Source organism: Jaculus jaculus, chromosome 10, assembly GCF_020740685.1.
Source record: "Jaculus jaculus isolate mJacJac1 chromosome 10, mJacJac1.mat.Y.cur, whole genome shotgun sequence".
NCBI classification, from domain to species: Eukaryota; Metazoa; Chordata; class Mammalia; order Rodentia; family Dipodidae; genus Jaculus; species Jaculus jaculus.
This window is the reverse complement of record NC_059111.1, coordinates 840662-855456: the sequence shown is the minus strand read 5'-3', so window position 1 is coordinate 855456 and position 14795 is coordinate 840662. Positions and strand designations below refer to the sequence as shown.

Below are 14795 nucleotides of genomic sequence, written 5' to 3'. Positions count from 1 at the left end.
AGATGAGGAGGAAAGAGAAAGGAAAGGAAAAAAATTAAATTATTATTGTTATTAAATTAAATTATTCCCCTGAAAGTTCTATGGCTAAGTCTATGCACATGGCCTCAGGCTTTGGTGGAGGGTGCCCAAGGTAAGCCAGAGCAAGAGAGCTCCATCCATGATGTGTGCATTAATCCATGGATTAATCTTGTCTCAAGGGCACAGCCTGACCCAGTCACCTCCCCAAAGTTCTGCCTCTCAAATACCATTAACTGTGATTTTGGGGATCAAGTTACCAACATATGAAGTTTGGGAATACATTCAAACCGTAAAGAGTTTATTTGCTTCTTTATAGAAAGAAGAAGAACGCCTGAGGGCTTCCATTCGTAGGGAGTCTCAGCAGCGCCGCATGAGGGAGAAGCAGCACCAGCGGGGGCTGAGTGCTAGCTACCTGGAACCTGACCGCTATGACGACGAGGAGGAAGGCGAGGAGGCCATCAGCCTGGCAGCCATTAAGAACCGGTACAAAGGGGGCATCCGAGGTGAGTGTGGAGGAGGAGTTCATTGTGTCACCTTCGCACTGCGCATGACTGTCCTCCAAGCCTGTGCTGGACACTGGACTTCTTTTTTTTTTTTTTTTTTTAGGTAGGGTCTCACTTTAACCCAGGCTGACCTGGAATTCACTATGTAGTCTCAGACCTTGAACTCACAGCAGTCCCCCTACCTCTGCCTCCCACGTGCTGGGATTAAAGGCGTGTTCCGCCATTTCTGACTCTTCAGTTTTTGAGGCTGACCTCAAACTGGTGATTCTTCTGCCTCTGTCTGCCAAGTGCTGGGATTGCAGCATGTACACCATATCTGGCTCCTTTTAAAAAACCTTTTATTTTATTTTTACAAAAGTTTTATTTATTTGAGAGAGAAAGAGGCATATATATATATATATATGTATGTATGTATATATAGAGAGAGAGCGAGAGAGGGAGAGAATGAGCACACCAGAACCTTCAGTCACTGCAGATGGACTCCAGATGCATGTATCACCTTGTCCATCTGGCTTACGTGGGTCCTGGGAATTGAATCGAGGTTCTTTGGCTTTGCAGACAGAGCCTTAGCTGTTAAGCCATCTCTCCAGCCTCCTTCCACTATTTTTTTTTTTTTTTTTTTTGGTTTTTTGAGGTAGGGTCCCACTCTAGCTCAGGCTGACCTGAAATTTACTCTGTACTCTCAGGGTGGCCTTGAACTCACTGTGATCCTCCTACCTCTGCCTCCCGAGTGCTGGGATTAAAGGCGTGCACCACCACGCCCAGCTCCTCCTTCCACTTTTATCCTTTGAGTTTATGCTTTGTGTGAAAGTCTGCCAATTATTTTTTTTTCAGATTTTTATTAACAACTTCCATGATTATAAAAAATAGCCCATGGTAATACCCTCCCTCCCCCCACTTTCCCCTTTGAAACTCCATTCTCCATCATATCCCCTCCCCATCTCAGTCAGTCTCCCTTTTATTTTGATGTCATGATCTTTTCCTCCTCTTATGATGGTCTTGTGTAGGTAGTATCAGGCACTGTGAGGTCATGGATATCAAGGCCATTTTGTATCTGCGGGGAGCATGTTGTAAGGAGTCCTACCCTTCCTTTGGCTCTTACATTCTTTCCGCCTTCTGCATTAGACCTTGAGCCTTGAAAGTTGTAATAGAAATATTGCAGTGCTGAGCACTCCGGTCACTTCTTTCCAGCAGCATTATACCTTCTGAGTCATCCCAAGGTCACTGCCATCTGAAAAAGAAGATTCTCAACCAAAAGTGAGAGTAGCATTAATATAAGGGCATGAACATTAAGAGAAGTGCTTACTGGGCAGTTTGATAAGCATAGTATATACATTTAGCCAGGCAGCAGCAGACATTACACCCCTAGGGCTCATGACTACCCCTGTTTAAAGTTTTCAGTATCAGGGATGTATTCCCTCCTATGGAGCAGGCCTCCAGTCCAATTAGAGGTAGTTGGCTGCCAGATAGTTTTTAGAATTACTTTATTATTTTTCTTTATGGAATTTAAAATTTATTTATTTAAAGTTTTAGGAAATTTTTATTAATCTGAAATACAGAGAAGGGGAGAGAAAGAATGGGTACTCCCAGGGCCTTCAGCCACTGGAAACATACTCCAGATGCATGTGCCACTTTGTATATCTGGCTTATGTGGGTTGTGGGGATTCATCCTGGCTCCTTTGGCTTTGTAGGCAAGTGCCTTAACCACTAGGCCATCCCTACAGCCCTAAAATTTGTTTATGTATTTATTTTTTATTTTATATATATGTATGTATGTGTGTATACATATACATATACATATATATATATATATATATATTTTTTTTTTTTTTTTTTTTTTTGAGGTAGGGTCTCACTCTAGCCCAGGCTGACCTAGAATTCACTATGGAGTCTCAGGGTGGCCTCGAACTCATGGTGATTCTCCTACCTTTGCCTCCTGAGTGCTGAGATTAAAGGTGTGTGCCACCACGCCTAAGATTTTATTTTTATTTATTTATTTGAAAGAGAGAGAGAATGTGTGTACCAGGGCCTCTAGCTACTGCGAACAAACTCCAGATGCATGCGCCACCATGTGTATCTGGCTTTCGTGGGACCTGGAGAATTGAACCTGGGTCCTTAGGCCTCACAGGCATGTACCTTAACCCCTAAGCCATCTCTCCAGCTCAGTTTATTTATTTTTAATATTTATATTTATTTGAGAGAGAGAGCACCTGCATGCAAATATGGGCAGGAGCCTGCCGGGACCTATTGCTGCTGCAAACGGATCCAAGTTCATGTGCTACTTTGTGCATCTATGGTTTTTTGTTTGTTTGCTTGCTTACTTTTGTTTGTGTTTTTGTGTTTTGGAAGTAGGGTCTTGCTTAGCCATGCTGACCTGAAACTCACTATGTAGTCTAGGGCTAGCCTGGAACTCACATTGATGTTTGTACATAGGCTTCCTGAGTGCTGGGATTAAAGGCATGCATGACCACGTCCAGCCTGTGCATCTGGTTTTATTTGGGGTCCCAGGCTTGGCAAGGTTTGCAAGTGTCTTTATTTATCCACTGTGCAGCCTCTCCAGTCCTCATCTCTTCTTTTCATTACTAATTGAAAACCAAGAGATTAAATTATTTAGCGAATGCGTGCTGTTTACTTTCTTTTTCTGTACTCTGCTTTTCTCTAGATTGTCCTTTGCCTGCAGGTGTCTTCTCACAGTGCTGGGAATTCATAGTGTGTTTGGTTGTCGTTGTTTTGCTTTGTTTTTCAAGGAAGGGTCTCAGTGTAGCCCAGGCTGACCTGGAATTTACTTTGTATTCTGAGGCTGGCCTTCAACTCACAGTGATACTCCTACCTCTGCCTCCCAAGTGCTGGGATTGAAAGAGTCCCCATGCCACCATGCCCGGCCTGTTTGTTTTGCTTTTAGAGATAGAATTGAACCTTTGGCCTGGACGGGCCTTGGACTCTATCCTGCCGGAAGTCACCTTCAGCAGGCATGCGCCATCGTGCTTAGCTACTTCTACCACTTTAATTTTTTTTTTTTGAAGGTAGGGTCTCACTCTAGCTCAGGCTGACCTGGAATTCACTATGTAGTCTCAGGGTGGCCTTGAACTCACAGTGATCCTCTTATGTCTGCCTCCCAAGTGCTGGGATTATTGTGCACTACCACACCCAGCTAAAAAAAAAAATTTTAATTATTTTATTTATTTATTAGATACAGAGGAAGAGAGAGAGAATGGGCGTGCCAGGGTCTCTGGCCACTGCAAACAAACTCCAGATCCATGCACCACAATGTGGGACCTGGAGAATCGAACCTGGGTCCTTAGGCTTCACAGGCAGGTGCCTTAACCACTAATCCATCTCTCCAGCCCTATTTCTACCACCTTTGAACAGAGTAAGTTTTGGAAGGAAGGTTCTGTAACCTCCTTTGGACTTCTGTTACTTCATGGTGAGCCTTTATCATAAGGAAATTCCAGGAATGAGCAGGTTATTGCCTTTGACAGTTACCCAGTTGAATTTCTTTGTTTTTAGAGGAACGGGCCAGAATCTATTCCTCAGACAGTGATGAGGGCTCAGAAGAGGATAAGGCTCAACGATTACTCAAAGCAAAGAAACTCAATAGTGATGAGGTAAGCCACATTAACTCAATTTCAGGATTACCTTGTACTTAGGAATTGGCTCCTGGGAATGAAGAGGCTCCAGGACCAGGCAAGCAAGACTGGCTATCCATACAGATCACTGAGGCTCAGTGTGACACAGTGGTTACGGCAGCCTGCACTGGGGAGTTGGTTGCTGAGTGTTGGAGGATAAATAGAATCCTGTAGGCAAACTGACAGGTCTTTAGGTAGATAGAGAGGACTATGGGAAAGGGTATAGGTCCCTGAGACACCTGCTTTCCTAAAGAATGACAAGTCATTTGTCGTGGGTAAGTCAGAGGATGTTTCTCCTACCTTTTTCTTTCTTTCTCCAACCCCCCCTCCCATACTAGGGATTGAACCTGGGACATTGCATATGCTAGCCAAGTGATATGCTACTAATTAATCTGTATCCTTAGCCCTCTTTTCTTTTTCTAATTATTTTATTTTTTTTGCAAGCAGAGAGAAAGAGAGAGAAGGAAGAGACAGAGAGAGAATAGCCATGCCAGGGCCACTAGCCAGTACAAATGAACTCCAGACATACGTGCCTCTTGTGCATCTTGCTTACGTGGGTCCTGGGGAATTGAACAAGGTCCTTTGGCTTTGCAGGCAAAGGCCTTAACTGCTAAGCCATCTCTCTAGCCCCTCAGTTTGTTTTTTTAACCTTATTACTTATGTGTGTGTGAAATCTAGAGGACAAACTTGGGGTATTGGTCCTTTCCTTCCACCTGACTGGGTCTCTTGTTTGCTGCTGAGAACACAGACTAACTGGCATATTTTTATTTTTATTTTTTGTTGAGGAGATAGGGTTTCACTCTAGCCCAAAGTGACCTGGAATAGTCTCAGGGTAGACTTGAACTCATGGCAATCCTCCTACCTCTGCCTCCTGAGTGCTGGGATTAACGGTGTGCACCAACACACTCGGCCCCAATTTTTTTTATTACATAAATAATTAATTGTTATGATGTGAAAATATTTTTAGTATTTGGAATACTAAGTAGCTTAACAAATTGAAATTCCTATTCCATTATTGAAATGAAAATTTTCAAAGTGGCTTAAGAGTATTCTATTTATAGATTATTGTTAATTACAGCATTTAGCATTTCTTAGTCATTCTTGGGAACAGTATGCAGTTGTTCACATTATTTTACAGCATGTTTGTTTTGGATTAGATGAAGTACCCTCTGAGTGACAGGTGCAGGAGCTGAGCTGCTGACAGCGAGAGGGCGTGCTCATCTAAGCAGATGCTTGTTTTCTGGCGAGCAGCAGCCGTGGATGAGAACAGGGAGGTGGTTTACTCCTAGTATTCCCAGAATGTACTGAGCTCATATGCTCGGGGATTTTGAATGCCTAGATTGAATTCTTCCAGGGATGACTTGTGTATGTGTGCATGCACAGCGATGTGAAGACCAGATGCAGACATTGGGCATGCTCTTCTGTTACTCCTCTGAGAGTCTAACTGAACCTGGGGCTCAGACCAGGAAGTCCTGCACTATTTTCCTTCCTTACTGCCTCCTTTGTGTGTGTGTGTGTGTAGTTTGTGTGGTGTGTGAATATGCATGTGTTGATGTGGTGTCCTGTGCACCCACCTCTGATGGCCAGAGGAGAATATCTTGTGTCCCCTTCCATCACTCACCCGCCTGTTCCTCCTTGTGGAGTTTCTTATTACTCATTCCAGTGCTTGCTGTCCACGAGTCACAGCAAATCTCTTGTCTCTGCTCCACATAGAAGCAGGGTAACAAATGTGTGTGAGCACACCTAGATGGGTTCTGGAGATTTGAACTTGAGCCTCATGGCCCTCATGCTGCAGTTCTCCCAGCTATGCTTTTTCTGTGAGGGATGGGCGTCAACTTGGGTTGTCATTCTTGTACAGCAAGTACTCTTACTTGCTAAGCATTCCCCAGAACCCTCCTCCTTTTTTTCCCCAGAAAATATGATCCATGGAGCCGGGTATAGTGGCTCATGCCTTTAATCCCATCACTTGGGTGGCTGAGGTAGGAGGATTGCTATGAGTTCGAGGCCAGTCTGAGACTACAATAGTGAGTTCCAGGTCAGCCTTGTCTAGAATGAGACCCTACCTGGGGGGAGGGGGAGAGAGAGAAATAAAATATGTTCCATCAGGTTTGCCTTCTATGCAATTCTGTGATTGCCCAACTTAAACATGCCTCTTGTGAATTGTCTCTCAGTTGTCTGTTACAAAGCTGCTTGCCCAGCTTCCCTACCAACATACTCTATTATGTCCCCCTGAATCCTTCTCCCTATCCCTACCCCTTCCCTTTCCCCTTCCCTTTCCCTTTCCTGAGGGAAGAGGCCAACCACCTTTTCTATGACTAAGGTTTGAGTTCTGGTCATTGGTGACAGTGGTGTGGGGTTGAAAGATGTAGGTTTGCTTCAGGATGGGGAGTGGAAAAGGAAGGGGCTTCACATCCTGGGGTCAAGATCTGTCTCCTGGTGTTGCTGCCAGGGCACCAAAGACATGGGAAACCTCTGGAAGCTCACAGTGGTGGACAGTGAGACACTCAACCTAAAGCAAGGGGGAAGGTGAGGACAGACACTTGAAGTTGTCCTCTGACCTTCATACATGTGCCATGGCACACACGGACACCTGCACTCACATGTGAACACACTCATAAGTATACACACAAAAAATATCCTGGCAGTCTTTAAAAAAGAATGAGCTCTAGAGTTAGGGCTGTAGCTCAGTTGTTGCTTCCCTTGCATGCATGAGGCTCTGGATTTGATCCTTAGCACTGTGTAAACCAGGCATAGTTGCTTACTCTTATAATCTTAGCATTCAGCAGGCAGAAACTGGAGGGAGGATCATAATTTCAAGGTCATACTCAGCTGCGTAGCAGGTTTGAGGCCAGACATGGCTAAATTGAGACCGTCTCAAAAAAAAGTTGTTCAGCATTGTTCAGCTGCAAGTTACTTTCTTTTAAATTAAGGGGGGAAAAAAAAAAAGCAGAGAGGGAGAGAGAGAGAATGGATTTGCCAGGGCCTTTTGTACCAGTGGTAAACAAACTCCAGATGCATGTTCCACTTTGTGCATCTGGTTTTACATAAGTACTGGGGGATTGAACCTGGGCTGTCAGGCTTTGAAAGCAAGTACCTTTAACTGCTGAGCCATCTCTCCAGGCCCTGAGGGTTACTTTTAATAAACCATCCTGCATGGAATTGACATAGATTTTAAAACTTTTTGTCTGTTTAGGAAGGTGAACCTTCTGGAAAGAGAAAAGCAGAAGATGATGATAAGGCAAATAAAAAACACAAGAAGTATGTGATCAGTGATGAAGAAGAGGAAGAAGATGATTGAAATACAAATGTGAACACTTTTCATGTATTTATTGTACAGCTTGTTTATAAATACGGTGTGAACATGAGTTATTTTGATTGAGATTAATTGATTTGCATATGTGTAATTTTAATTGTAATAAAATATTTTAAAACAAGTCCCTATGTTGAAGAAATCTGCTTTTCCCAAAGAGAGCTGATTTGTGAGCATTGTACACTATCAGGTGTTGGTGGTGAAGGCTGCCTCTTTGCACCAGCCCCGTCCTCTCATTCCCCACAGAAGAGCCTCCTGGCCAGAGCATGGCTAGGGCGGGGTCGAGGGAGGTGCAGTTTATAAAGGGGCACAAAAAAATTTTCAGTAAAAATAGTTTCCTTGCTTTGTCCTAACAAAGCTTGGGCAGCTTGAAACAATAGGAGTGTATGCTCTCCTAGTACTGGAGAAGCAGAAGTTTGAAATCAGGGTACTCATGGGACTATGCTCCTTCCCTGGAAGGATTCCCCCTTCCTCTTCCAGCTTATTTCACTCTGCCCTGGGGCAGTGTGACTGTATTCTTTGTTTCTGTGGTAGCATGACCACATGGCCATCTTTCTTGTGTCTACTTTGCCCTCTAACCACTAAATTTAGGGCCAACTCCAATCCAGTGCAATCACATCTCAACTAATCACATCCGCAGAAGCCTTATTCCCAAGTCAAGTCTGCAGTTCTGTGTAGACATGCATTTGAGTGGGGGAAGGGTCGCAACTCAACCTGTTCAAATAATCACAATAAAGAACGCATCATTAAAAAAAAAAAAAAAACAACTAATAAACCGGGCATGGTGACGCACGGCTTTTAATCCCAGGCAGAGGTAGGAGAATCTCTGTGAGTTCGAGGCCACCCTGAGACTACATAGTGAGTTCCAGGTCAGCCTGAGCTAGAATGAGACCCTGCCTCAAAAAGCCAAAAAAAAAAAAAAACCTAATAAAACACATTATAATATGTCCAAAATTTTTTTATATGATTTATTTACTTATTTGATTTTTTTTTTTTTTTTTTTTTTTGGTTTTTCGAGTTAGGGTCTCACTTTGGCTCAGGCTGACCTGGAATTCACTATGTAGTCTCAGGGTGGCCTCGAACTCTCGGCGATCCTCCTACCTCTGCCTCCCGAGTGCTGGGATTAAAGGCGTGCGCCACCACGCCCGGCTTATTTACTTATTTGAGAGAGAAAGAGAATGGGAATGTCAGGGGCATTTCAGCCACTACAAACAAGCTGTAGATGCATGCATGTCACCCTGTGCATCTGGCTTACGTGGGTCTTGGGGAATTGAACCTGGGTCCTTTGGCTTTGCAGGCAAGCACCTGAACCACTAAGCCATCTCTCCAGCCTAATATGTCCAAATTAATTAAAGCTGGTGTATCACTTGCCTTGTTGCTGTGACAAAATACCTGACAAAATCAGTTTGAGGGAGGGAGGGTTAGGCTTGAAGGAGGTTATTTCAACTTATGTTTCCAGGTTCCAGTCCACCATGGTGGGGAATGCATGGTAAAATCAGGAAGCTGGTGTCATAAGTTTACATCAGCAAGGAAGAAGAAGGGTGAGGAATGTTGAATGTTCATCTGTTTGTTTGTTTGTTTTGTTTTTGAGACAGGGTTTCACTCTAGCATAGGCTGACCTGGAATTCACTCTGTATTCTGAAGGTGGCCTCAAACTCACAGCCATCCTCCTACTTCGGCTTCCCAAGTGCTGAGATTAAAGGCGTCCACCACCACACCTGGCAATCTAGCTTCTTTTTTATACAGTCCAGGAACCCAGCCTATGAGATGGTGCAACTCACAGGTTGAGTCCTTCCTGCCTCATCTAACCTAATAGAAAAAATCCCTCCCAGACATAATCAGAGGTTTGTTTACATGGTGATTTTAAGTCTTGTCAAATTCACAATCAATAGAATCCATCATAGTTGGAATCTGACACGGCTGTGTAAAAGTGAGGCAAGTTAGGGACTAGGGAGATGACTCAGCTGTTAAAGGCACCTGCTTGCAAAGCCTGCCAGCCTCAGTTGGATTCCCCAATACCCATGCAAAGCCACATGCATATGCACCTTTAGTTTGTTTATAGTGGCAAGAGGCCATGGGAGAGGCCGTACTCTCTCTTTCTGCTCAGAAATAATTTATTTTTTTATTTTTTCAAAGTAGGACTCACTTTAGCATAGGCTGACCTGGAATTCACTATGTAGTCCCAGGGTTGCCTCTAACTCACAGCGATCATCCTACCTCTGCCTCCCAAGTGCTGGGATTAAAAGCATGTGCCACCATATGTGGCTCCCAGCAGAAGTATTTAGATCGCCATGAGTTCAAAGCCACCATGAGATTACATAGTGAATTCCAGGTCAGCCTGAGCTAGAGTGAAACCCTACCTCAAAAAAAAAAAGAGAAAGACTCCTATACCTGGTTTAAGAGCCTTTATGCTGACTCCATTGATACATATATTTGCAAGCAGAAAGAGAAGAGAGAGTGTGCACCAGGACCCCAAACCGCTGCAAACGAACTCTAGATACATGCACCATTATCTGGCTTATGTGGGTACTGGTGAATAAAACCTGCATGCTTAGCCTTGCAAGCAAGTAAGTGCCTTAGCCACTGGGCCATCTCTCCAGCACCCTTTTTTGAGGTGCACCACCACTCCAGGCTCTTATCATTATTATTATTTATTTGAGAGAGAAAAAAAATGGATACACCAGGGCCTCCAGATGCATGTGTCACCTTGTGCATCTGGCTTATGTGGGTCCTGGGGAATCGAACTGAGGTCCTCTGGCTTTGCAGGCAGGTGCCTTAACTCCATCCCCATTCCATCTTTAATAAGGCCTGTTTCTTCACTAGTAGATACTTGAACGTCAGCTACTAAATTCTTGACTCCTTTTTGCGCGTTCATCCCATCTTCGGGCTCAACTTCGTCAGCCCCCCGCCGGGGGCGCTAAAGGAAGGCTTAAGGCTGTGTGCAAAGCCCGGCTTGGCCCTTCCTGTTTGCCCTTGAACTTTCTGGGCGCTTCCTGTTCCTGTGAGGGGTCTTCACCTCGGCTGAAGTACCCCTGGAGTGCCAGCTTCACCAGCACCAGCAGCAGCTGCCTTCCTCGGCTGTGAGTCTCAAGGAGCCTTTGGAAATACTTTTTAAGAATTGTTTGGTTTTCGAGGTGGGGTCTCGCTCTAGCTCGACGGACCTGGAGGGCAGAGTGCAGCCCCGGGCTGGCCCTGAACTCGGAGCTCCCGCGACGCTGCCTCTGAGCGCAGTGGGCGCTAAGGGCCTGCGCGCTCGCCTGCTTCTCCGGGACCCGGTCCAGTGCACGCCGCGGCACCAGGGCTTCCTCACTCCTGACACATTTAGTGTGTGTTGCTTTTTATTTTTTATTTTTATTTTTATTTTTATTTTTATTTTGAGGCAGTTAGGGTCTCATTCTGTAACCCATACTGGCCAAAAACTATGTAAACAAGGCTGGCTTCAAACTTGAGGGGATCCTCCTGCCTCAGCTTCCTGAGTGCTGATGTTACAGTCCTGAACCACCAAAGCTAAGTACTTATTATTTATTTGAAAGCAGAATCAAGGACACACACACACACACACACACGTGTGTATGTGCGGAGAGAGAATGAAAATGAAAATGGGCATGCCATGGCCTCTAGCCACTGCAAATGAAGTCCAGATACATGTGCCACATGGTTCATCTGGTTTATGTGGGTACTGAGGAATTGTACCTGAGTCCTTAGGCTTCACAGGCAAGCGCCTCAACCGCTGAGCCATCTCTCTAGCCATTTTTTCTTATTTTTAAAAAATATTGGGGCTGGAGAGATGGCTCAGCGGTTGAGGCGCTTTGCCTGCAAAACCAAAGGACCCAGGTTTGGTTCCCCAGGTCCCACATAGGCCAGATACTTATACACAAGGTGGCCTCTGTGTCTGTCTGGAGTTTGTTTGCAACAGCTGAAGGTCCTGACATGCCTATTCTCTCTCCCTCTGTCTGCATCTCTCTCAAATAAATGCATAAATAAAATTCCTTAATTTAAAAAAAAATGTTCTAAGTCAGGCATGGTGGAGCACACCTTTAAATTATTTTTTGTTCATTTTTTATTTATTTATTTGAGAGCGACAGACACAGAGAGAAAGACAGATAGAGGGAGAGAGAGAGAATGGGCGCGCCAGGGCTTCCAGCCACTGCAAACAAACTCCAGACGCGTGCGCCCCCTTGTGGAGCACACCTTTAATTCCAGCACTCTGGAGGCAGAGGCAGGAGGATCTCCATGAGTTCGAGGCCACTCTGAGATTACATAGTGAATTCCAGGTCAGTAGCCTGAGCTAGAGTGAGACCCTACCTCGAACCCCTCCCCCCCAAAAAAAGTTCTATTTATTTGTTGGAGAGGGAGAGTGAAAATGGGCATGCAATGGGCTCCAGCCACTGCAAACAAATTCCAGACTCATGTGCCACTTTCTGCATCTGGCTTAAGTGGGTACTAGGGAGTAGAACGTGGGCTTTAGGCCTTGCAGGCAAGCACCTTAGCTGCTAAGCCATGTCTCTAACTACAATTTTTGAAAATTTATTTATAAGAGAGAGTATGTGTGAGTATGGGCACGCTAGGGCCTCTAGCCACTAGAGATGAACTCTAGATGCATGGGCCACATTCTACATCTGGCTTTACATTGGTACTGGGGAACTGAACCTGGGCAGGCAAGCTTTGTAGGCAACCCCCATGGCGGGCCCTGCCAGGTACAGGCTGGAGCCTTCAGGAGAGGGCCCTGAGCTGCCAGGCACTGCTAAGATCACCCCCCACCGCCGCTGCCACCTACAGGAGGCCACTCCCTTTCCAAGCCTGGCACACCTGAATTTAGGCTTTGCCCATAGCCCTGTGACCTTTTGCCAGTTGCCTAGGAAACTCCTTATCAATCAGCAGCCTTCACACAGCCCATCACCCTGAAGCCCTCTTCCCACCTCTATTTAGATTCACCTGACTCTCCCTATGTGCTGGGATGAAAGCATAGGCTAGCAACCTTTGAACCCACAAATCCCCCTAGGATAAACCTATTTCCCTAACAAATCTATGAGCTGTTCACAGAAACTGCCTTCAGAAAGAGGTTTTTTCATCATGTTCACTCTCCACAGTTGCCTGGATGCCTTTGGGGAACTGCTGTCTGGAGGATCCAGGGACCCACAGCTATAAGCAATAGGGTTCCTATACCACCCCCTTAAACTGCTGAGCCAGCCCCACAGTCCACAATTTTTTTGTTGTTGTTGTTCATTTTTATTTATTTAGTTGAGAATGACAGAGAGAGAAAGAGGAAGAGAGAGAGAGAATGGGCACACCAGGGCTTCCAGCCACTGCAAACGAACTCCAGATGCATGCGTCCCCTTGTACATCTGGCTAACGTGGGTCCTGGGGAATCGAGCCTCAAACCAGGGTCCTTAGGCTTCACAGGCAAGCGCTTAACCACTAAGCCATCTCTCCAGCCCAAGTCCACAATTTTTAAAGCATAGACTCTTTGGCTGTTTGAGACAGTGTCCTGTGTAGCCAAGGTGGCTCATCTTGAACTCATGATCCTGTTGTATTAATTTCCCAAGTGCTGGGATTACAGTGTGCACCACTATTTCTGGTTTGCTGGTTCATTTTTTAAATTTTATTTTGATTTATTTATTTGGGGGGGGGGTGGGAGAGAGAGGGACTGAGAGTGAGAATGAGAATGGGAATGAGAATGGATGTGCCAGGGCCTCCAGCCACTGCAAACAGCTCCAGATAATATGTACCACTTTGTCAAAGTAGCAAACATTTCTTAAACTATTGGTAAACCTGGACTGGAGAGATGGCTTAGTAGTTAAGCGCTTGCCTGTGAAGCCTAAGGACCCTGGTTTGAGGCTCAATTCTCCAGGACCCATCTTAGCCAGATGCACAAGGGAGCGCACGCGTCTGGAGTTAGTTTGCAGTGGCTGGAGGACCTGGTGTGCCCATTCTCTCCCTCTCTCTCTCTCTCTCTCTCTCTCTCTCTCTCTCTGCCTCTTTCTCTCTCTATGTCTCTCAAATGAATAAATAAAAATTGAATAAAAAATTTAAAAAAAATAGTGAACCTGAGGAGAGGACAACCTCAGGTGTCATTCTTTAAGCATTGTTTACCTTTTATGAAATAGGGTATTCCCCCCTTTTTTGTTTTTTTTGGGGGGCGGGTGGGGTCTCACTCTGGCTCAGGCTGACCTGGAATTCAGTATGTAGTCTCAGGGTAGCCTTGAACTCACGGTGATCCTCCTACCTCTGCCTCCCAAGGGCTGGGATTAAAGGTGTGTGCCACCATGCCCGGCTCATTTTCCCCCCTTTTTTTAATGAGAGCAAGAGAGAAAGAACCGGGTGTGGTGGCGCATGCCTTTAATCCCAGCACTCAGGAGGTAGAATAGGAGGATTGCCATGAGTTCAAGGCCACCCTGAGACTACAGAATGAATTCCAAGTCAGCCTGGGCTAGAGTGAGACCCTACCTCGCAAAACCAAATAAAAAGAGAGAGAGAGAGAGAGAGAAGGAGGGAGGGAGAGCATGCAAGAGAGAGAGAATTGTCACCCCAGGGCCTGTAGCCACTGCAATTGAACTCCAGATGCATGCACCACCTTGTGTGCATGCATAACCTTGTGCATTTGCGTCACTTGGTGCATCTGGCTTATGTGGGATCTGAAGAGTTGGACATGGGTCCTTAGGCTTTGCAGGCAGGTGCCTTAACTGCTAAGCCATCTCTCTGGCCCCAAATAGGGTAATTTCAAAACTGTATTTTTGTTTATTGGTGAGAATTATGGGCACACAAGGGCCTCTTGCTGCTGCAAATGAACTCCAGATGCATGTGCCAGTTGTGCATCTGGCTTTATATGTGCACTAGGGAATTGAACCCAGGCCACCAGACTTTGTAAGCAATCATCTTTGTTTTATTTATTTTTAATTAATTAATGAATTAATTAATTTAAGAACAACAGACACAGTGAGAGAAGGGGCGTACCAGGGCCTCCAGCCACTGCAAATGAACTCCAGATGCATGCACCACCTTGTGCATCTGGCTTACGTGGGTACTGGGGAATCAAGCCTCGAACTGGGGTCCTTAGGCTTCACAGGCAAGTGCTTAACTGCTAAGCCATCTCTCCAGCCCCTTATTTATTTACTTATTTATAAGAGAGAGAATGGGCACACCAGGGAATCCAACCACTGCAAACAAACTCCAGACACATGTGCTACCTTGTGCATATGGTAAGCAAGCATCTTTAACCACTGAGCCATCTCCCCACCCCCAGGGTTTAAAAAATTGTGTGTGTGTGTGTTCCTGGGTGTGCCAGAGTCTCCTGTCACTGCAAACAAATGTGAGATGCTTCTGCTACTTTTTTTATAC

The 14795-nt window shown here is 45.3% G+C and overlaps 1 protein-coding gene across 3 annotated transcripts in view; it reads left to right on the top strand.

The window, feature by feature from the left end:
* The window catches only part of Leo1 (LEO1 homolog, Paf1/RNA polymerase II complex component), a 30725-nt gene extending 23144 nt beyond the window's left edge, over positions 1-7581 (top strand). The window contains exons 10-12 of one of the 3 annotated variants that reach the window (XM_004662477.2): positions 335-521; positions 4029-4126; positions 7341-7581. In XM_004662477.2, the coding sequence (XP_004662534.2) occupies positions 335-521; positions 4029-4126; positions 7341-7445 (390 nt within the window). In that variant the 3' untranslated portion in view covers positions 7446-7581. The remainder of the gene's footprint in view (positions 1-334; positions 522-4028; positions 4127-7340) is intronic. The other 2 variants (XM_045160878.1, XM_045160877.1) reach the window with 2 other exon arrangements.
* Positions 7582-14795: the final 7214 nt, after the last annotated feature.